The sequence below is a fragment of the Drosophila montana genome, unplaced genomic scaffold, assembly GCF_035044405.1.
Source record: "Drosophila montana isolate Dmon_TW-CO22-7 unplaced genomic scaffold, ASM3504440v1 contig_2666_1, whole genome shotgun sequence".
In the NCBI taxonomy this organism is placed as follows: Eukaryota; Metazoa; Arthropoda; class Insecta; order Diptera; family Drosophilidae; genus Drosophila; species Drosophila montana.
Window position 1 is genome coordinate 229,387 of NW_026997533.1, and position 22,805 is coordinate 252,191.

Below are 22,805 nucleotides of genomic sequence, written 5' to 3' on the forward strand. Positions count from 1 at the left end.
TTTTTTTGGCAAGCAGGTTGGCAGCCTCGCGTGCCAAGCAGAACAACGGCGACTATTAATTGATTAAATATATTTCACTTAACTTTAGAAAATGCAAACAAAACTAAATTGTATTACTAGTGTACTAAATTAACGATAAGTGATTAAAGTGCGTGGAATTAACCGAATTTGCACAGATAAAAAAAAAACACTACTACATGCACACAATGGCAACGAAAACGAAAACTACAATTCATTCTAAGCCACTATTTGTGCGTTTGTCGTGTGTGTGCCTGTGTGTGCGTTAGCTGTGCGTGTGTATTGGTCTGACGACATTGACTGAGCCTTCGAACGGGGGCCGCCTCGCACCCCGCACCGAGCGCCAACAACTAGCAGCTAGTAACCGTTACTCTGCTTCTTCAAGTTGTGTCTTGCCACAACAGAATTACAAATAAGAAAAGAAAAGAAACCGAATAAACAGTAAAAGAAAAGAACGAAAAACGTCTTGGAATTTACAAATGTGCCATGTTATTCTTGGAAGCGGCCGCGTCTGCTGGATTCCAGTTCTGTGAACAGTTACACTAAGGACACACACATTCCCTCCGCGTGCACACCTCCCTACCCCCACCACCCCCTTTCTCTCAACATGTTCAATAGGTTGGGCAACACTGGAGCAACAGCAGCACCTGCTGCGGAAGCACCAGCTCACGGTGCCAGTGCATCCAGTGCTGCCACGCCCATCAGTGATCTCTACCTGCGCCCATTGCCCTACTTGGACGCCAAATGGCTGCGCGCCGATCTCATTACCTGCCTGCGCAACGCCGCCGACGGCGCTGTGCTCTGGAATCATTTGATACAGGACTGCGAGCTGGTGTCGTCGCCGACGGCGCCGTTGCGCAATGCACACGGCCAGCTCTCCTATCTGGGCGACGATGGCAAGCATTATTGCGGCGCCGAGGCGCTGCAGTGCGCCTGCTGCCAGCCAGAATATTGCGGCCCGCTCTCCGCCTGCAACTGCGACGGCTGTCGGCCACTCGACTCGGACACGGCCATCAAAAAGCTGACGTCGGCGGCGGCACAACAAGCAAATGCCGGACAGCAGCACGCCACGGAGCTGACGCTGAGCGCCTGGCTCTGGAGCCAGCCACCCAATCAGCTGGCCAAGCACGATTGCCAGCGCACACTGATCGCCGAGCTCCATGAGCTGGCGCTGCGCGCCGCCGGCAACTGTCTTTCCGCGCAGCAGCTGCGCCAGCAGCTCTTCATCTACGAACGCTACTTCGTGGCGCTCAAGCGCAATCAGCAGCAGTCGCAGCAGCCACAAGTACCAACTGCTCCGCCCACACAGCAGCTGGAGGAATCTCCTGAACCTGCGCCACCGCCGCCGCCGGAGCAGGAGGTGGAGCATGCTGCTCTGGGTTTGGCACGCGTCGGCACACGCGCCGCACTCAACTTTAGCTTTGCGTTTTTGCGTCGCGCCTGGCGCTCTGGCGAGGACATGGAAATGTGCAGCGAGCTGCTTAGCGAGGCGCTCGAATCGCTGCAAGAGCTGCCCGAGGCGACGCTTTTCGATGCCGCCGCGCAGGTATCGCCGCTCTGGCTGGAGGTCATGGAGCGTTCGATTAAGTTTCTGCGTCTAGTCGCCTTGGGTGATCCCATGGGCGGACGCTGTCTGGCGCCGCTCACAGACAGGCACACGGCGCTGTGCCTGCTGCTGGAGCTGGGCGTCCAGAAGGGCACGCTGGCGGCCACGCTGGAGTGTGTTGTGCTGCTGCTGCTGCTCTGGGAGAAGGACAACGACAATGGACACGCCCACGGACATGGACATGGCGGTGTCAATGGCGATAATCGCGACATGCCGCGCAAATCGGGTGCTCCCCTGCTGCGCATCTTGCAGCGCTATCAGCGCCTGGGCGCCATGCCAGCGGGCAGCAACAGCAGCTCCGGCTCCGGCGCCAGCTCCAATGTGGGGCCGGCCACGCCCTTGGCCAGCGCCACAGAGACCTTCCTGCGCTTCCTCATGCTGCCCAAGAGCAGCGCGGCGATTGTGGATCTGCGCCGTGCGGCCGTGGTCATCATCTCGCATCTGGATCGGCTGGTGCAGCCGCATATGCCGCATCCCACGCAGCTCATGCCCAGCTGCCTGCTGCGTCCCGCGGTCACGCCCAACACGGCGAGCACGGTTTTGGAGCAGCAGCGCGTCTATGCGCTGGGCTGGCCAGCGCTGTCCAAGGAGCAGCAGGGCTTCAATGTGGAGCCCGCGCTGAGCTGGACAAGTGCAGCCACCCAACTGCCGCCGCCGGCGCTGCTCCCGTGCAAGTTCCAGCTGCGGCAGGTGGCCTGCAGCGAGGATGTGGTGCTGCTGCTCAGCCAGGAGGGCAAGCTCTACAATTGGCACATCGCCAAGCCGGAGACGGAACCCCAACTGCTGGACTTTGCTGAAATAGCCAACGAGACGTTCGTCTCCATAGCCGCCCACTGCGAGGGACGACACTTTCTCGCCGTCGACAGCAACCGTGAGTCCAGCTCCTGCTCCTGCTCCTGATCCATTAGCATGACTTCTTATCGCCCAATCTCTCCTTTTCTCAGACAACGCCTATTCGTGGGGCGTCGGCGAAAGCCGCCGCTTGGGCCACGGCGATTGCCATGCCCGCGAGCTGCCCACCAAGATCGAGAGCCTGGTGCGTCGCGTCCAGTCCGTCTACTGCGGCTGCTCCTACAGCGCCGCCATCACCCTGCGTGGCAATCTCTATACCTGGGGACGCGGCACCTATGGCCGTCTGGGTCATGGCAATTCGGATGATCAGTGCATGCCCGCCATGGTGATGGCACTGAAGGATCACCAGGTGCTAGACGTGGCACTGGGCAGCGGCGATGCCCACACGCTGTGCCTGACCAGGGGAGGCCTAGTCTATGCCTGGGGCGATGGCGACTATGGCAAGCTGGGCAATGGCAGCTGCAACAGCAGCCTGCAGCCGCTGCTCATCGAGTGCCTGCCGCGTGTGCAGCGCGTCTTTGCCGGCTCCCAGTTCTCGCTGGCGCTCACCTGCGAGGGCCAGCTCTACAGCTGGGGCAAGGCATCCTGTCTGGGCCATCAGCTGGTCGAGCGCAACGTACAGGGCTGCAGTGTGCCCAGACTTATAACCAGCCTGCAGGTGAGAATGCCAGGATGGCATCATCCTCCACTCCATTAGGTGTACATATTCTCCTGATCAGTATGACGAATCGAGTCGATGTTTAGTTTCTATTTTCTGTTTTGAGGATTTCGGGTGGATTTGAACTCTCCCACAAGTGGAAAATGGGCGGAAATATATGGCTAACTTATGTAATATATTTATTGTCCCATTTCACTTTTGGAATACCAGAACCTTCCTCCTTATTCCTTTATTTTAAAATGTCATCATTCTCTGCATGATAAATGAGGTTTGGGGTGAATTGAAATAATCTCCCATATGGAAAATGGGTGGAAATAGTTGGCTAATTAATATATATGTATATAATCAGTATGACGAATCGAGTCGATGTTTAGTTTCTCTTAGTCTATTAGAACCTTGCTTTCCACCTTGGTCCTCAGTTTTAGTTGTTTAGTCTGTTGAGGGTGAGGGTTTGGGGTGGATTTGAGCTGTCCCACAAGTGGAAAATAGGCGGAAATAGGTGGCTAACTATTATATATATAATATAATATATTTATTTTCCCATTTCACTATTTTTATACCTTGCGCCAGTTCCTTCCTTCTTGATGCTTGATTTTAAAATGTCATCATCTTCCCCTGTATTATAAATTGAATTTGGGGTGGATTTGAACTCACTTTCACAAGTGGAAAATGGGCGGAAATAGGTGGCTAATAAATGTTTATAATATAATATATATATTTTCCAATTTCACTTTTAGAATACCTTGCACCAGTTCCTTCCTCCTTCCTCCTTGATCCTTGATCCTTTATTTTAAATGCCAGCTTCCCCTGCATGATAAATGGGATTTTGGGGTGGATTTGAACTTACTCTTCCAAATGGAAAATGGGTGGAAATAGATGACTAATGAATATATCTAATATAATATATTTATTTTGCCAGCATAAACGCATTGTACACGTGGCCGTCGGCGTGGCCCATTGTTTGGCTTTGAGCAGCAACGGCGAAATCTTTGGCTGGGGCCGCAACGACAACCAACAGATCTGTCCCGCCTCCGTGTGCAGTGAGCCGCTGCTGCGACAGCCCATTCAGGTGGCGCTGCCAACGCTGCCCGCCAGCGGCATGGCCTGCACCGCCGTCCAGAGCCTGATCTGGACGCAGAGCAGCCGTCAGGGTGTGCCCCTGCGTGCGCCATTTGTCATCGATCTGGGCGAACCGACATTCCGGCTGCTCGACCAGCTGCTGGGTCTGTGCAGCGCCAGCGCTGCGCAGGATAATCGCCAGACGCCCAACCAGGAATCGGAGTGCATTGCGGTCGCCTGCCTCAATCTGGTGCGTCTCCAGCTGCTCGCGCTCATCGCCAACGGCGTGGAGCCGCGCAACGTGGGCCTGGCCAGCGGCGGGCGTCTGCTCAACAGCCTCAAGACGCGCATTCTCAGTCTGGCCGGCGGCAGCCAAGTGCTGCGCACCATCCAAATAGCCGCACAGCAGGCGCTACAGGTAGGTGCCATCCGCTTTTTGTTTGAGAGATGGCGAATTCATGCGTGTCCTTCTTTGCAGGATGGCTGGAGTGTGCTGCTGCCGACGGCGGCGGAGCGTGCACAGACGCTGACGGCGCTGCTGCCCTCGGAGCCGGGTCAGGCATGCTCGGCGGGGCATCGCTTTATGACGGATCTGCTGGTCAGCTCGCTGATGGCCGAGGGCGGCCTGGAGACGGCGCTGCAGCATGCTATACGGCTGGAGAGCAGCTCCTGCTCCACGGACTGTACAGACAGCGCCAATTTGCCGCTGCTGCAGTTAATCACACGTCTGCTGGGCAACAATGCATCGCTCACCCAGAGCCGGCTCTCGCTCACACTGCTGTCCAAGCAGCAGCAGCAGCCCGTCGCCGAGGAGGAGCAACAGCGGCAGCAGCTGCTGCTTCTAATGCAGCAGCACCAACAACAACAACCCAGCACCAGTCCCAGTTTGTGTTTGCTGCATCGTTTTCAGCGTCTGCTATTGGCGCACATTCATCAGGCCAGCGCCGAGGAGGATACGACGGGCGCAGAGGCGCTGCTCTCGCAATATCTGCACAGCCTGATACCCGCCTGCGTGAGCACGCTGCAGCAGGCGCACGAGCTGGCGCTGCAGTGTCGGCCCGAGTCCAGCGAACTGGGCGCGGCGCTGAATCGTGTGCTGCAGGCGGACATATCGGATGCGCTGTTGAACGAGCTGCTGGTCGGTCTGGTGCTGCTCAAGCGCGACAGGCCGCAGTGCCTGGCCAGCCTGCGCTGGGCACGACTCTGCCTGCCGCTGTTGCGCGTGCTCGACCGCCTGAATCGTGCGCTGGGCGAGGGTGAACTGCGCGACGGCGACGACATGGGCTGGCCGGGCATCATTTGTCGCGGCGGTCCCAAGGGCGCTGCCCCGCCGCCGGCGGCCGCCGATCCCGAGACGCACTATGTTCGCCGCTCCGACATGGATAATCTACTGCTCGACGGCAGCCACTGCATCATTGTGGCCGGCTACGTCTGCGATCTCGCCGGCTACACGTGAGTTGCTGCAGCTGCAATTTGTACTTGACTTGACAACCATCTTTTTTCGACAGCTGCGAATCGGAGAATTTGCGCACTCTGCTCGAGCTGGGCCTGGGCAAGGATCTGAGCGCAGAGCTAAGCACACCGCCATTTCGCGTCGCCATGGAGCAGCTGCTGCAACATCACAAGCTCGGCAAATACCTGGCAAGCCAGAGTGCCAGCGATGAAAAGGTGAGAAGAAGCCGTTAAAAAATATAATGTGTAAGGCAGATAACATCTCCGACCCCATAAGGAATATATAGTCAGGCTTAGGATGAGGAGCTGCGTCGATCAAGTCATGTCCGTCTGTCTGTCCGATCTCGGAAACTACACAAGCTAGAGAATTGAAATTTTAAATATATAATATCTTATCTATCTTTATGCAGAAAGATTTTGTAGGTTTTCGATATCTGCTTTCATTTTAATAATATCGATAAGCATCGATTTTGAGACTTAGGTTTTTAAGCATAGCTCGCAAAATAATGAGAGCTATTACGGCCAAACTCGATATGTAGATTCTTCGACAGTATTTACAGATAAGAAATGTTTTACTTTTTGGATATCTTCTCCCGTACTCCAAAAATGGGAGAACAGTTTTTTATACCCTGAACCCATTGAACATGAATAAAAAGGGGTATAATGTATTTGTGCAAATGTATGTAACAGGCAGAAGGAAGCATCTCCGACCCCATAAAGTATATAAGTATATTCTTGATCAGCATCGCAAGCCGAGTCGATCTAGCCATGTCCGTCTCTCTGTCCGTATGTGTGAACGCAAGAATCTCAGAACCTTTAAGAGCTAAAGACTTGAAATTTTGAATGTAGGTCCGCCTGGTGCCCGCGCAGTACGAGATTCTTTCCGATAATCGATAACTTGCCCCTTTTCCAAGTAATCAATAAAAATCGATATCGAAAAACTAATTTTTAAGCCAATCTCGTAAGTTATAAAAGCTAGAGTCACCAAATTTGATTTGCAGCTCTCTGAATAGTATATATATATATATATATATATATATTAAACCTCGACTACACAACAGAGCTATAAATCAAATAAATAAACCAATTGTAGTTGCCCATCAATTACAGCCTCAACTTAAATGCAATTGTCCTTTAAGGAATATACAACTATTCTATAGCACAATAAAATCTATTGTCGAAAATTTAATCAAGATCGGTTAAAAAACAGAAAAGTTATCAAACAAAAAGTGTTTTGGCAAATACATGTTCACACACACACACATTCATGCGCTTCTTTATTGAATTCCATCAAAAGCATTGAAATTGCGATTGTATTGTATTCTTTGCTGTGTTTATGTGCTGATATTTTAATTGGTTTTTCGTCGTGGAAAATGAAATGTTGGTTCGATGTCGAGCAGAGGTGCTGGCAAATATTGCGGGTCGGGAACTCCCGACTAGAGCCATTTACTTGTTTAGGCTAGAGTCTTGCGCTTTCGTATATACACACTTTTATATGAGCCCTGAAAATTGTATGAAGATCGTAATTACTCAAGAATACACTTCCGAAAGATAGTTCATGGTAAAGGAAGAAGAGGCTTCTACATATGTATAATATGTATTTGGGCTCGTATGCGTAAAAGGAAGCTGGAATTTTATCTCTTTTAGGGTATCTGCTAGTCGTGCATTTCCACAGCTCTAAAATGTTGTTGTTTTTCTTGCAGACTGCCCCGCCGGGCGCTACGCGCTTGACGCACTTCAGCTCGGAGTGCACGCTGGCGCAACTCTTAGGTCTGGTGGCGAATCTGATGTGCAGCGGACCCAGTTTGCAGCCGGCGGAGCTGCAATGCCGTCAGCTGGACAAATCGTCGCTGCTCAGCGGCGGCCTGCTGCTGCTGCAGCCGAGCAATCCGTTCGACGAGGAGAAGGGCGAGGCACGCAGCAGCCACAGCACGGCGGGCAATACGCCCACAGAGACAACGCTGCCAGCGCCGCCGACGGCGCGACGTGCCGCCGCCGAGCAGCTGCAAAGTCGCGTCGACAGCTTCATAGCGGGCCTGGCGGAGGCGCGCCTGAGCGAGCCGCTGGTTGCCCACTGGCTGGCGCTTACCGAGCGCTACTGCAAGGCGCACAATTTGATGTGGCATCAGGAGTTCGCCACGGAGCATCCGGTTCAGGAGCTGGAGCGTCTGCTCAGCGCCGTGCTGTTACGGCATCAGTGCCTGGGTGGCCTGGTGCTCAGCGCCCTGGAGGCGACTGGTGAGCAGCAGCAGCAGCAGCAGCAACAGCAGCAGCAGCAGCAACAGCCGCTGCCCAAGCAGCTGGGCGAGATCATACGCCTGGTGCATCAGGCCAAGTGGTCGGTGGTGCGCACCCGCCAGCAGCTAAATCGCAGCTACAAGGAGGTCTGCGCGCCCGTTCTGGAACGCCTGCGCTTTCTGCTGTACGAGGTGCGTCCGGCCATCAGTCCGCAGCAGCGTGGCCTTCGCCGGCTGCCCATACTGCAGCGTTTGCCTCGCTTCCGGCTGCTGGTGCGGCGCCTGCTGCAGGAGCTGCGTGCGGCCAAACAGCAGCCGGCAGCCAAGCCGGAGGATCTGCTCAATGCCAGCATCCAGCAGCAGCAGCAACAGCAGCAACAGCAACAGACCACGGAGCTGTTGATCTATGAGCAACAGGAGCAGCGGCAGCTGCAGCAGGAGAAGAAGCCCAAGCAGCAGAAGCAACTGGACGAGGAGGAGTCGCTGCTGCGTCGCCTCAACGAGCGGCACCTCCATGCGGATATCGAGCTGGACGCCTCGCTCATACAGGACATTGTGGACTTTGCACTGCAGGACAGCTGCGACGTGGAGACGGTGCGTCGGGCCATGTACTGCCAGATGCAGCGCTTCCAGCTGCGCCTGGCCGGCCTGCAGCTGGTGCAGCAGCTGCTCGAGCTGCACGGCCTGCTGGATGCCGCCCAGTACAGCCTGCTCAACGGCTATCTGGGCCTGCATCTAAAGTCGGCCGCGAGTGGCGCCTCGCCGCAGCCTGTGCTCGGCCAGCTGAACATGGTCAGCGCCTACCAGAAGGCACGTCTGCTACTGGCCCAGGCGCGTGTCCTTGACTGGGCGGTGCGCGAACTTCGCCGTCTGGTCAATCAGGAGCAGCAGGGCGCTGCCCGCGGCAAGGATAGCTGCAATCTGAGCACCTATGTGCTGCTCAAGCGTTTGCCACGCGCCCGCTTTCTCATCAGCATCTTTGGGCTGCTCGCCAAGGAGCTGGGCGCCAATGAGCTCGGTCTGCTAATCAACTCGGGCCTGCTGGGCACTGTGCTCGGCCTGCTGGCGCAGACGGGCGGCGATGGCGGGTCCAGGGGCAACAACTTGGAGCTGAGCGTGCTCTACGAGGACAGCGTGCTGAAGCAGAAGTGCAGCAAGGCACAGCTTAGCGGACCGGATCTGGCGAAGCTCATGAAGATTGGCACACGAATTGTGCGCGGCGCCGACTGGAAGTGGGGCGATCAGGATGGAAATCCGCCCGGCGAGGGACGCATCATCAGCGAGGTGGGCGAGGACGGGTGAGTACAACAGAGCCAGCAGAGCCCTCTCCAAGAGCACAATCTAACAGTCTACCCCTCTGCCGTTAGCTGGGTGCGCGTCGAGTGGTACACGGGCGCCACCAACTCGTATCGCATGGGCAAGGAGGGCCAATATGATCTGCAGCTGGCGGACAGCGCAATGAATGTGGCCTCACCCACGGAACCGGAACGCGAGGAGCTGGGCACCATGGAACCGCCGCCCAGCAGCGAATCGCATCCCTCGAAGCTGCTGCGCCACTGCGCTGCCAAGCTGCTGCAAATCCTGGCCGTTGGCAGCGGACTCCATGGTGCCTGCCTGGACAAATATGCGCTGCGCGGCGTCACCAGCATGTTTCGCGCAATGCTCGATCCAAAGCCCGCGTTGGCCAATGTCGTCCATTGCCTCAACTGGCTGAATCTCGGCTTCATACGAGCCATTGCAGGTGAGCCGAAGCTGCCAATTGGAACACTGTTAATCTGGCCAAAACTGGGTGGATAACTGGCTGCAGATCCCAGCTCTTCATAAACTTAAATTCGACTCTCAAGTTAAGACCGTGGTCGTTAAGGCCAGCATTGTTTTGGGTTTCATCAAGCGATGGTCGAAGGAATCTGACACGACAAAGACCCTTTATATATCTATGCTAGACTATGCCTCATCTATCTGGTCCCCACAATATTCTATGCATCAAGACAGAATTGAATCTGTACGGAAACAATTCTTGTTGTTTGCCCTTCGTGATTTAAATTGGGATCCCTCCTACTCCAGCAGACTTTTGATCAATACTCGTCCTTCCTTTAGTTAATCGTAGAACCATGACTGTGTTCTGTGTTGACTAGCCAATTCAATTTCCTATCTATCCCTATCCCTTCTTCATCTATCCCTATCCCTTCTTCCTATATCCCTATCCCTTCTTCCTCTATCCCTATCCCTTCTTCCTCTATCCCTATCCCTTCTTTCTATATCCCTATCCCTTCTTCCTCTATAGATAGCCCATCATTCTCGATCATTTTAAAGGATCTTGTCCAGTTGACAAGAGTCAATCCAACCAGTTTGTCTCTGTTCCTTCTGTTCCTTCCTTCCTTCTGTTCCTTCTTCCGTCTTGGCAGAAGACTAGCTGCTGGACGGGCACAATAACTGCCCAACTTGGCCCTCCTTTGATCTGTCTTAGCTCACATTACAATCTCCTCTCAACTCTTCTGCTGCTTTCTCTTTCCAGGCGACTGTCCACGCTTGTGCCTGGAACTGAGCGCTCCGAACTGGATGTCGCATTACTTTGCTCTGCTGGAGCAGCCGGCGGGCAGTGAGCATGGCGTCTATCGGCAGCTGCACTGCCTGCGCCTGCTGCAGAGCATCCTGGCGGCATGGGGCAGGGAGGAGGAGCCGCGCATGGCTGCGCTGGTGCGTCAGCTATTTGGGACACTTGGACGCATTGCGCTGCACTGTCCCGGCGATGCGACGCTGCAGCCGCAGGAGGGCGGCAAGTCGCGCGTCCTGCTGACCGCCTCGCATTCGGGCAGCGTCGCCGAGGAGCTGGTCGGTCTGCTGCGTCGCCTGCACACGCTGCCCCACTGGAATGCGGTAATCAATTCGTTTCTCGCCCAGAAACTGTGCGTCGCCGCGGAGCTGCTGCAGGGCGAATCCCAGCTGCTGCCCCAAACGCCGCTGGACACCGAGCACAGCCTGGTGCTGGGCGTCCTCAGCGCCATGGGCGGCTACGATTTGCGACCACGCGTGGGACTCCATTGCTTCCATGAGGGCAGCCACATGATCATCGCCAGCTTTACGCACAAGGGACGCTGCCTGCTCGCGCACAGTGCTCCGCCCGCGGGCAGCCTGTCCGCCCAGGGTCTGGTGAAGGTGCCGCTCGCGATGGTGCTGCCCCAGCTGGATCACAGCTGTTTCAGTCTGACCCGTCTGCCCATGAACGAGATGCTGCTCAATGCCTGGACGGTGCTGTTGTATGGCGCCGCCAGCTGCAGCTCCTCCAACAACACCTGGGAGCTGCTCAACGCGGGCGAGGGTCGACTCGATGTCCGTCTGCTGCGCAGCCAGCAGCTGCAGCTGGCCGTCCTGCATACCAACGGCGTCCTCTATCGCCACCAGGCAGCGCTGCGCAAGATACTCAAACAACGGGCGCCCGCCAGCGGCTACAACGGCAGCAACGAGGAGGCCGACCAGGAGCCCGAGCCGGAGCAGGAGCTGCAAAAGACACAGCAAGCGAATGCGCACAACGGAAATAATGCCAACAGGTCTGGGCAGGATTTGAAAGTCTAATCCGTCATTTACTCATCCCTCTCTTGTTCTCTGTCTCTATCTTGCAGCCAGCAGCCGGAGCAACCGGAGCAGCTGCTCATCCAGTGCCTGCTGCTGCGCGCCACCCAACCATCCCCGGTAAAAGCCTGCTATGGCTACATGGAGCTGGCCACCGCGGCGCTCAACTGCGTCCAAACGCTGGCCAGCCAAGCGTATCAGCAGCTGAATGCCGAGAACGAGCTGCAGCCGCTGGTGCTGCCCAGTCCCGCACAGCCGACAATGGTGCACGGCATCGCCGTCTACAATGTGGCCAAGGAGCAGCCGCCGGCGCCGGAGAGGACACAACCGCAGTCGCTGCCTGTCGCGGCCAGCGATGCGCAGCTAATTGAACAGATTATGGAGATGGGTTTTACGCGACGCAATGTGGAGCTGGCGTTGAAGCAGCTGTCGCTGCAGGCAGAGGCCATGCCGACGCCCGAACAGATTGTCCAGTGGATACTCGAGCATCCGGACGTGTGTGCCAATACGATCGACGAGGAGGCAGCCGGCATGGAGACCGAGCAGCGACCAACCAACAACAACAACGGCAGTGGAAGCAGCACAACGAGCACCAGCACCAGTAGCACCAGCAGCAGCAGCAGCAGCTCCTCGGACACCGTTGAGGATCAGATCGTGCAGAAGTTTGAGACACGAAAGGATTTCCAAACGGCCGATCATTATGCGCTCTATGTGCGCGGCCTGGTGCGTCCCGGCATGCTGGTGCGCTGTTGTCGCGACTTCGAGGAGATCAAGCAGGGCGACATGGGCAATGTGCTAATCGTGGACACCGAGGGACTGCACGATCTCAATGTCCAAGTCGATTGGCGCAATCATGGCAGCACCTATTGGGTCTGCTTTGTTCATATCGAACTCGTCGAGTCGGCGGCGCATTTATTGCCCCTGCCACGCCCACCGCCGGCTATAACAGTGGGCGCGCGGGTAAGATTGCGCTCGAACGGGCAACTGATGCGTCTGGGCGGTTCACGCAGCCAGCCGGACTACGGCGTGGTCAGCGCGATGCGCGGCAAACAGCTAACGGTGGAGTTTCCGGATCAGCCGCATTGGCAGGGCCACATCAACGAGGTGGAGCCGGCTCCGGCTCTGGTTCAACTGCAGCCAGTTCCGGCGGCAGCTCCTGCCCAGTCGCAGCAGCAACAGCAACTGCCGGCGGTCGCTCAGCTGGACTTGATTGAGGATTGGTCGCGCTGCATCCGTTCGCTGAGCGTCAGCTCGAACGAGACGGCGGCCAAGCATCTGCTGGATGGCAGCGGCCTGGCCTGGCAGAGCTGCTCGAGCGGACCCTGCCGCCATTGGATACGCCTCGAGCTGCACGATCGCGTCCTGGTGCACAGCCTGACGTTGCGCGTAAGTCCCGAGGATCATTCGCATATGCCGTCGCTGCTGGAGGTGCGCGTCGGCGAGTGCATCGATAGCCTCAAGGAGTACACCTGGATACCGGTCGCAGCGGGCGCCACTCGCGTTCTCCTCATGCAGCAGGCGACACAGTATTATCCCTGGATCGAGATCGTGATCAAACAGTGCCAGAACAATGGCATCCAGTGCAAGGTGCATGGCCTGCAATTTGTCGGACGTCGCCAGCAGCCGGACATACAGCACATGCTGGCCAATGCCCAGTTCCTGGCCTGCGAATATGGCGGCGGCGCACAAGCTGCAGCCACCGCTGCCGCCGCCGCCGCTGCCGCTCCAGCCACGGCTCCGGCGGAAACAACGCTGACCACGACGGCGACGACGGCGGCGACGGCGACGAGCAGCAGCAGCAGCCATCATGCAGATCAAGAGCTGGCCTGCACGGTGATGGTCTGGGGCCTCAACGACAAGGAGCAGCTGGGCGGTTTGAAGGGATCCAAGGTGAAAGTGCCAACCTTTTCGCAGACGATCAGCCGACTGCGGCCCATACACATTGCCGGCGGCAGCAAGTCGTTGTTTGTGGTCAGCCAGGATGGGAAGGTGTATGCCTGCGGCGAGGGCACAAACGGACGCCTCGGCCTTGGCGTTACACACAATGTGCCGCTGCCCCATCAGCTGCCCGTGCTGCATCAGTATGTGGTGAAGAAGGTAGCGGTTCATTCGGGCGGCAAACATGCGCTCGCTCTTACGCTCGACGGCAAGGTCTTTAGCTGGGGCGAGGGCGAGGACGGCAAGCTGGGCCATGGCAATCGCAGCACCCTGGACAAGCCACGACTGCTGGAGGCGCTGCGCGCCAAGAAGATACGCGACATCGCGTGCGGCTCCTCGCATTCGGCGGCCATCAGCAGCCAGGGCGAGCTCTATACCTGGGGCCTGGGCGAATACGGACGACTCGGTCACGGCGACAATGCCACACAGCTGAAGCCGAAACTTGTGACCGCTCTCCATGGACGACGTGTCATCCAGGTGGCCTGCGGCAGCCGGGATGCCCAGACGCTGGCGCTGACCGAGGACGGCGCCGTCTTTAGCTGGGGCGACGGCGACTTTGGCAAGCTGGGACGCGGCGGCAGCGAGGGTTCCGCGACGCCGCACGAAATCGAACGTCTGTCCGGCATCGGTGTCATCCAGATCGAATGCGGCGCCCAGTTTAGCCTTGCGCTGACCCGCGCCGGCGAGGTCTGGACCTGGGGCAAGGGCGACTACTATCGCCTCGGCCACGGCGGCGATCAGCATGTCCGCAAACCGCAGCCCATTGCCGGGCTGCGCGGCCGCCGTGTCATCCATGTGGCCGTCGGCGCGCTGCACTGCCTCGCCGTAACGGACGCCGGCCAGGTGTACGCCTGGGGCGACAACGACCATGGGCAACAGGGCAGCGGCAACACGTTCGTGAACAAGAAGCCCGCTTTGGTCATTGGTCTGGATGCGGTCTTTGTGAATCGCGTCGCCTGCGGCAGTTCCCATTCGATGGCCTGGGGCCTGCCCAATGCCAGTCTGGACGAGGAGAAGCGCGGACCCGTGCCCTTTGGCAGCACACGCGATCCGCTAGGCGGCAGCAGCCTGGGCATTTACGAGGCGGAGTCGCCGCCAATGATGCACACGCATACCACGCCCGATGTGGCCGGCGGCAAGCCGGATGTCCGGCCCAGCACAGCGGCGGCAGCAGCTGCTGCTGCTGCTACTGGCACCGGCTGTGCCACGCAGCCGAGTCTCAGCGAAAGCCTCACCCTGGAGACGCCGGCGGCACGGCAGGCGGCACTGGGTCATGTGCTGCGCGCGATGAGCATCTTGCAGGCGAGGCAGCTCATTGTCGCGGCGCTGACCAGCCACAGCAAGGTCAACTACAAGGAGACGACCGCTCGCCAGCTCGAGGAGCAGCTCAATACGGCAGCGGGTGGCGGCGGCGGCGGAGGAGGAGCTGCTGCTGCTGCTGCTGGTGCTGCTGGAGGAGCAGCAGCAGCGGGCAGCACAACTGCTGCAGGAGCAGCCGCTGGTACGGCAACAATAGCCCAGGGCGGCGGCGAGGCTCCGGCAGATGCCAGCGATGCAGCGCTGCTGCTGCCGCCGACGGAACAGCATTCACCCGAGGAGTCGCCGCCGCCGCTGCCGGCACAGCTGGCCGGGCAACTGGCGAGCGCCGCGGGTCCGTTGAGCGCCTTCCAGAGTCTGACCGGTTCGCTGACCATGTCGGGCATGTCGGCGGGCTCGCATTCGCGCATGTCCGCCAGCGCCATGTCCGTGATGGCCGCCACGATGACCCAGCAGGAGGAGATGCTGGCACAGTTTACGCACAATCATGGCCTGGACGATTTCGGTGCACTGCTCCAGGAGCCGGAGGCCAAGTCTCTCGTCGAGCTGCTCAAGCTGGCCGTCTGCGGCCGTTGCGGTCCGCCGAGCACCGCACAGACCATCGCCGAGACCCTGATCTCGCTGAGCAGCAATTCGGGCATTGCGGCCATGCTGCTGGAGACCTGCATTACCGAACTGGAGGATCTATGCACGTCACGGCACTGCCTCGGCAAGCTGCCCAAGCCCATTATGCAGGAGAGCAGCCATCCCTATGTGGACAACATGAACGTGAGCGGCACGGTCCGGATTCCGGGCGCCGAAATGCTACGCCTCGAATTCGATAGCCAGTGCAGCACAGAGAAACGCAACGATCCGCTGGTCATTATGGACGCGGCCGGACGTATGCTGGCCATGCGCTCCGGCCGTGAGTTCGCCCACTGGGCGCCAGAGATTCGTGTGCCCGGCGATGAGCTACGCTGGAAATTCTGCTCGGATAGTTCGGTGAATGGCTGGGGCTGGCGCTTTTGGGTGCACGCCATCATGCCGGCGGCGACGCTCGGCGAAAGCGGCTCCGATCGTGCCGTACTCTCGCAGCCATCGATGGCTTTGGTCATGGCCCTGCTCGATGCACGCCTTGCGCCGCGCCAGCCCCAGGTGCTGCTGCGACTGGCCGCCGCGCTGGCTGCCTGCGCCCAGCTGGGCGCCCTTAGCACCGCCCAGCGCATTTGGGCGCTCAAGAAACTGCATGCGGTGCTGCTGCTGGAGCAGGCGCCACGGCCACAGGAACCAGCACTGGCTGCCATACTGTTGCCCCTCATACCGGAGCTGCTGCGTCAATATGAGTACGAGGAGCCGCAGGTCCGCGGCGGCATTCATCTGATGCACTCGGATTACTTCAAAACACTTGCGGCGCTCGCCTGCGACATGCAGCTGGACGCCGCCCTGCCCACCACCACCACCACCAACAGCAGCAGCTGCATCATCAACAGCATCAACAGCTCCTCGACGGCTGTCGGCGCCGTCGCCGGCTGCTCCGCCAGCTGCAGCAGCAATGTAGCCAATGCCACGGCGGATGTGCACAAGTGGGCGTGGTTTAAGCGCTATTGCATCGCGGTGCGCGTCGCCCAATCGCTAATCCGACGCACGGAGCTGCCGCGCCAGTTCTGCCTGGAGGTGCGCAAGAAATTTGCCGAAATGCTGCCACCGCCGGCGGCGCCCGTCAGCTGTCCATCGCCGGGCGCCTCGCTGATCAACTCGGCCACGTCGCTCTCGTCCAGCACCGTGAGCAATGCCTCCGCCACGGAGCAGCAGCAGCTGCAACAACAGTCAGGGCCGGAGCTGCTGCTACTGGAGCAACTGCAGCAGCAGCAGCCGGCGGCGGCGGCACAGCATCAACAAGCGCCGGCGGCGCCTTTGCAGCTGTTACTGCACGAGGATCACACGCTATTCCAGGCGCCGCACGACGCCCAGCTGCTGCAGTGGCTCAATCGACGACCGGATGACTGGGCATTGAGCTGGGGCGGCGCCAGCACCATTTACGGCTGGGGACACAATCATCGCGGCCAATTGGGCGGCCTCGAGGGCAGCCGCATCAAGACGCCAACGCCCTGCGAGGCGCTCAGCCTGCTGCGTCCCATCCAGCTGGCCGGCGGCGAGCAATCCCTGTTTGCCGTTACGCCGGATGGCAAACTGTTTGCGACAGGCTACGGTTCAGGCGGACGACTCGGCGTCGGTGGCAGCGATTCGTGGGCAATACCCACGCTACTCGGCTCGCTGCAGCATGTCTTTGTCAAGAAGGTGGCGGTCAATTCCGGGGGCAAGCATTGCCTCGCTCTGACCACGGACGGCGAGGTCTACGCCTGGGGCGAGGGCGAGGACGGCAAGCTGGGCCATGGCAATCGCATGAGCTACGATCGACCCAAGCTTCTCGAGCATCTGAACGGAATGAGCGTCGCGGACATCGCATGCGGCAGCGCTCATTCGGCGGCGATTACGGCCAGTGGACATGTCCTGACCTGGGGCAAGGGTCGTTACGGCCGGCTGGGCCACGGCGATTCGGAGGATCAGCTGCGTCCCAAACTGGTGGAGGCGCTGCTTGGCTATCGGGCCATTGATATCGCCTGCGGTTCGGGCGATGCACAGACGCTGTGCATCACGGACGACGACAACGTGTGGAGCTGGGGTGACGGCGACTACGGCAAGCTGGGACGCGGCGGCAGCGATGGCTGCAAGCTGCCCTACAAGATCGAGAGCCTGGCCGGCCTGGGCGTCATCAAGGTCGAGTGCGGTTCACAGTTTTCCGTAGCGCTGACCAAATCCGGCGCCGTCTACACCTGGGGCAAGGGCGATTTCCATCGGCTCGGCCACGGCTCTGTCGATCATGTGCGTCGGCCCAAAAAGGTCGCCGCACTGCAGGGCAAAAAGATCATCTCGATAGCCACCGGTTCGCTGCACTGCGTCGCCTGCAGCGATGCCGGCGAGGTCTACACCTGGGGCGACAACGATGAGGGCCAGCTGGGCGATGGCACCGTTACGGCCATACAGCGGCCACGCCTTGTCGCCGCACTGCAGGGCAAGCATATCGTAAAGGTGACCTGCGGCTCGGCGCACACCTTGGCCCTGTCCACGTCGCAGCTGAGCGAACGGCTGCGTCCGCTGCCGAATCCGCCGCTGGAATACGATTTGGTGCGCGATCTGGCGCCGGAAGCGCTGCACGCCCGCCTCATCCTGCTGCATCACTTCTCGGAGCTGCTCTGCCCCTGTCTGGCCATGCTGCCGATTGCCGGCGATCTCAGTTTGGGCGCACTCAAGGATGTGCTTGTGTACAATATCAAGGAGGCCGCATTTCGCAAGGTCATCCAGACGACCATGGTGCGCGATAAGCAGCACGGACCGGTCATCGAACTGAATCGCATCCAGGTGAAGCGCTCGCGCAGCCGCTGCAATGGACTCGCCGGCATCGATGGCATGAAGAGCGTCTTTGGCCAGATGGTCCAGAAGCTGCCGCTGCTCACCCAGGAGGCGCTCGCCCTACCGCATCGCGTCTGGAAGGTGAAATTTGTTGGGGAGAGCGTCGACGATTGCGGCGGTGGATATAGCGAATCCATTGCCGAGATGTGCGATGAACTGCAAAATGGCAGCGTTCCCCTACTGATCAGCACGCCCAATGGACGGGGCGAGGCGGGCGCCAATCGGGACTGCTTCCTGCTGGATCCGACGCTCACCTCCGTACTGCAGATGAACATGTTCCGTTTTCTGGGCGTACTCATGGGCATTGCGGTGCGCACCGGATCGCCCCTGAGTCTCAAGTAAGTAGCCGAGCACTTTTCCACTCTCGTCGAGCACAACTAATCCCTGCCCCTCTCTCTCTCTGTGTTTAGCCTGGCGGAGCCCGTGTGGCGTCAGCTAACGGGCGAGCCGCTGCGTCCCACGGATCTCACCGAGGTGGATCGCGACTATGTGGCCGGGCTGCTCTGCATCCGGAATATGGACGACGATGCGAAGCTCTTCAATACGCTGGAGCTGCCATTTTCGACATCGTCGGCACGCGGACATGAGGTGCCGCTGTCCACCCGATATACGCACATCTCGCCCAGAAATCGCGCCGAATACGTGCGCCTCGCCCTCGGCTTCCGGCTGCACGAATTCGATGAGCAGGTGAAGGCCGTGCGCGACGGCATGTCCAAGGTGATACCTGTGCCGTTGCTCTCCCTCTTCTCGGCCGCCGAGCTGCAGGCGATGGTCTGCGGCTCACCCGATATACCGCTTGGCCTGCTCAAGTCGGTGGCTACCTACAAGGGCTTCGATCCCAGCTCGTCGCTGGTCGGCTGGTTCTGGGAGGTCATGGAGGAGTTTACCAATCAGGTGAGCGTCCAAATCCTGTGCCACAATTAGCGATTCTTATCGACTTCATGGATACACGCCAAGTTATCGATAACTTTAAGCAAAATTATCAAGTCTCCAGACGGACGGAAGGACATGGCTAGATGGACTCGGCTATCGATACTTTCCAAGAATGTATAATTAATTATGGCCCGGTTCATAATTATTGATTTCGCTATCGATTCTTATCGACTTCATGGATACGCGCCAAGTTATCGATAATTTGAAGCAAAGAACATGGCTAGATGGACTCGGCTATATATGCTTAATCGGATCAAAGATGCTTCCTTCCAATTAATTATGCACTCGTTAACAATTATTTTTTATCGTTTCAGGAGCGTTCGCTGTTCCTGCGATTTGTGTGGGGAAGGACGAGGCTGCCGCGCACCATTGCCGATTTTCGGGGACGCGACTTTGTGCTGCAGGTGCTCGAAAAGAATCCGCCCGATCATTTTCTGCCCGAAAGCTACACCTGCTTCTTTCTGCTCAAAATGCCGCGCTACTCCTGCAAGGTAAGCGAGATCCCTTAAATTGTCGCCAGACTTGATTTATAATTTATATTATTTGTAGGCTGTGCTGCTGGAGAAGCTCAAGTATGCGATACACTTCTGCAAGAGCATCGATACCGATGAATATGCGCGCGTGGCCATGGGCGAACCCACCGAGGCGACTGGCAGCGAGGACAACAGCGATCTCGAGTCCGTTGCCAGTCACGACGGCTGAACGCAATTATCGATAACAACAATTTATCGGAAATCGAAATGAAAACAAAAACAAAAAAACATAATTTATGCTGCTGCTGCTTGGCATATGATAAACGCAACGCACTTCAAACGCATTAGATTAGCCGCCGATTAACCGATTAGCCGATTAATCGATTAGTCGATTATTTGCTTAGCAATTTGCACGCACTAGCCAGATCTGCAGCACACCTACACACACTCACACACACTTGCCAGATCTGCAGCACACACACACACACACACACAGACACACATCACAGAGGCAAAGACAGCTTGGAAGAGAGCGCGCGCGATAATTGTAGAGAGAGAGAGCGAGAGAGAGAATATTGGAAAGGATACTGGAAACTGTTGATGAGCCGAGACACGAAACCAAAAAGCAAAATAAGCAAACGTTAAATGTTATTTCCATATTGCATAAATGTTAGTTAAAAAGTCCAAACACACACCCACACACATATAAATAATATATATAAATGAGAATACCATAAATCGATATATATATATATATATATATACAATTATGCTTACATAATATAGCTTACAGTTGGCAGGAGCTGCCTGCTATTGATATTAAATTACAAATATTGATTATTGATAATGATAATTGCTATAACGATAACGATAACGATAATATGCTAACGATGATCAATTCTAGTTGTGTGTTGTCAGCAAAAATACGAAAAACAAAATGAAATTAACAAAGAATATGCAAGAAATGAAAAGCATCTGAAATCTGAAATAAAATGCAAATACTTAAATATTAAACGATTTGTATTGATCAATTAATCGATAACTTTCGCAACAAATCGCTTGCCATGCTAAATTCGTTGCCCAACACTGTTTTAACGGTTTCTTTAGTCAAGCAACAATGCAAATAGTTAAAAATTAAACGAATTGTTTTGATCAATTAATCGATAACTTTTTCAGCATATTGTAGCAATTTGTTTCCCAACACTGTTTTAACGGTTTCTTTGGTGAAGCGCGTGAATTGTGTGGTTAGAAATGAATGAAAAATGAAATGAAGAGAACAAATCGAAGATTGTTTTAGGTAAAAGTTAGTGCACGACTAGAAGACACCCAGTATATGTGTATATAAGCTAGCTCAAGTGCAACCGGAAGCCTTTTAACCCAAATAATTGTTTTATCGAAATATAAGCGACTCTTTCTGGTCGAAAGTATGTGAACGTGGATAGTAAATGATTCGGAAAGGTGAGTTTATTCTTCATCTATGAATACTATGTATTTGGTGTAGATGTGCAGGCCTAGTCCAAATGTACTAAAGATCGTGCTCACTGAGAATTTAGTTGGATAAGCCGCGAACCCCTGACCCCGCTAACCAAGCGTTGACTTAGTTAATCCTTCAATCTGTCACTCTTCATAGTCCTCAAAGAACATCTCGGAGGCAAAGTCGTCGTCGAAGCAGCGATATCGTGTCGGCGGCTGCGGCTGCGACTGCGACTGTGTGGTTGACTGCAACTGCGGCTGCGACTGTGGCGCCGATGGCGGTTGCGTCTGCCCCGTGGCCTGGGACTGCGCCTCGGACTCGGACTCGGGCTGTTCCGTTTCGGAAGGGTCATCTGTGTCGCTGCTGGTGTTGCTGGGCACGCAGGCGCGGGGCGCAGTACGCCGCTGGCGATTCAGCATCTGGCTGTCCGACTCGTAGTCGCAGGCCTCGTCCTCCACCTGATCGCCGGAGTCGAGTACATCGGTTGCCGTGCCCGGTGCGCCGGCGCTGGACGTACAACAGCTGCAGTTCTCCTCGCAATCGCCGCTGGCCGCGGATGGTGTGTCGCCCATGACGGCGCCAATTACGTTGCGCAGTACTCGGGAGGCGGCCTCCTGCATTTGGGAGATTAGCTCACGCGCCGGATGCGCCTCATCCAATTGCGATGCATTCATGCTCTGGCGCTGCTGCTGCTGTGTCGGCGGATGCTGTGTGTGCTGCGGCTTGCCCGAGTCCAGATGCCGGTGCGGATCCTCGCAGGGGCACTTGCGGCGAGCCGGCGCACTGCTCGCCGGCGGCGGTGGCGGCGGCGGATCACTGTGTCCATTGCAGCCATCATCTCTGGGTCGTCGCTCCCGGCACACGGCGCAATCTCGATCCGGCGGCTCAACAATGATCTCTGAGTGCGGCAGCTTCTCGTCACAGCTGCAGCTCGGCTCTAGTGTCGGCTCCTTGGCAGCTGGCGGCTGATCCTTGCCGCGACGCACCCGATAAAACAAATAGACGAGCGCCAACGTTGCATACGTAGCCTTCGCGACCTGCAGGAGGGGACGGGGGAATGAGGCTCCGAAGGAGTCACTGCCTTGGTCTAACACTTACATTCGCACGCCCGTTCATTGTGGTGCTATTGAAATACTTCTTGAAGCCCTCGGCCATCGCGGACAAAGCAATTAGCTTGGGGTTTTAGTCTTATCTGGGTAGGTATTAGGGGGTGTCTGGGTCCGGGTCCGGGTCTGAACTGAACGTCCAACAAAAACTGAACTACCTGCCGAATGAAGCATTCAGCAGCTGCCTACTCGGTTCAAAAAACCAAATACACAAGCGTGCTTCAGTCTACCGCAGAGTGAACGACTAGCAGATACCTCGTACTTCTTCCATGCCATGCATGCGATTGGGAATATTCGTTCATAAATAAATTGTATGTTTCTTAACCGAACGTTTTAAAATTATCTCAGGGATAAAGGATGACCATCAAATATATTATTGACGATTTTCGATATATGCACTGATTTATCGATATGAAATGATAATAAAATAAATTGCAGCTTCAAATGGCATACGAGCACTTTTATATCAAATTTGAGCTCTCTAGGACTTACAATCAGCAAATCTTCTTAACTGGAAATCGATATTAATCGATTTAGATGTTTTTAAAATGGAAATTTATTAAGAACCAACAGTTAGATGACTCCTGAAGTTATAATGTGCAAAATATGCGTAATTTAGAAAAAAGTGAAAATCGATATTTATCGATTTTCGATATGTGCAA

At 56.5% G+C, this 22,805-nt stretch overlaps 2 protein-coding genes across 2 annotated transcripts; one reads left to right on the forward strand and one right to left on the reverse strand.

Moving 5' to 3' along the window:
- Positions 1 to 18: 18 nt before the first annotated feature.
- On the forward strand, positions 19 to 20,577 carry HERC2 (E3 ubiquitin-protein ligase HERC2). The gene is made up of 12 exons (XM_064683688.1): positions 19 to 2,495; positions 2,569 to 3,134; positions 4,054 to 4,611; positions 4,672 to 5,645; positions 5,702 to 5,861; positions 7,349 to 9,180; positions 9,250 to 9,623; positions 10,398 to 11,430; positions 11,503 to 18,495; positions 18,568 to 19,051; positions 19,405 to 19,581; positions 19,640 to 20,577. Exons 1-12 carry the CDS (start codon positions 626 to 628, stop codon positions 19,790 to 19,792), a joined length of 15,174 nt encoding a protein of 5,057 aa, XP_064539758.1. The 5' UTR covers positions 19 to 625; the 3' UTR covers positions 19,793 to 20,577.
- Positions 20,578 to 21,005: 428 nt separating this feature from the next.
- Positions 21,006 to 22,302, reverse strand: LOC135429401 (ras-associated and pleckstrin homology domains-containing protein 1). The gene is made up of 2 exons (XM_064683689.1): positions 22,136 to 22,302; positions 21,006 to 22,074 (listed from the first exon to the last, which is right to left on the reverse strand). The coding sequence occupies exons 1-2, from the start codon at positions 22,190 to 22,192 to the stop codon at positions 21,181 to 21,183; spliced, it is 951 nt and encodes a 316-aa protein (XP_064539759.1). The 5' UTR covers positions 22,193 to 22,302; the 3' UTR covers positions 21,006 to 21,180.
- Between the last annotated feature and the right edge of the window lie 503 nt (positions 22,303 to 22,805).

Bases quoted from the DNA above. Each gene is read 5' to 3' on its own strand.
- LOC135429401 (XM_064683689.1), bottom strand. From the start codon at position 22,192: ATGGCCGAGGGCTTCAAGAAGTATTTCAATAGCACCACAATGAACGGG. The intron at 22,075-22,135 runs GTAAGTGTTAGA...CCCCTCCTGCAG, and splicing joins CAATGAACGGGCGTGCGAAT to GTCGCGAAGGCTACGTATGC.
- HERC2 (XM_064683688.1), top strand. From the start codon at position 626: ATGTTCAATAGGTTGGGCAACACTGGAGCAACAGCAGCACCTGCTGCG. The intron at 11,431-11,502 runs GTCTGGGCAGGA...TCTATCTTGCAG, and splicing joins AACGGAAATAATGCCAACAG to CCAGCAGCCGGAGCAACCGG. The intron at 18,496-18,567 runs GTAAGTAGCCGA...CTCTGTGTTTAG, and splicing joins GGATCGCCCCTGAGTCTCAA to CCTGGCGGAGCCCGTGTGGC.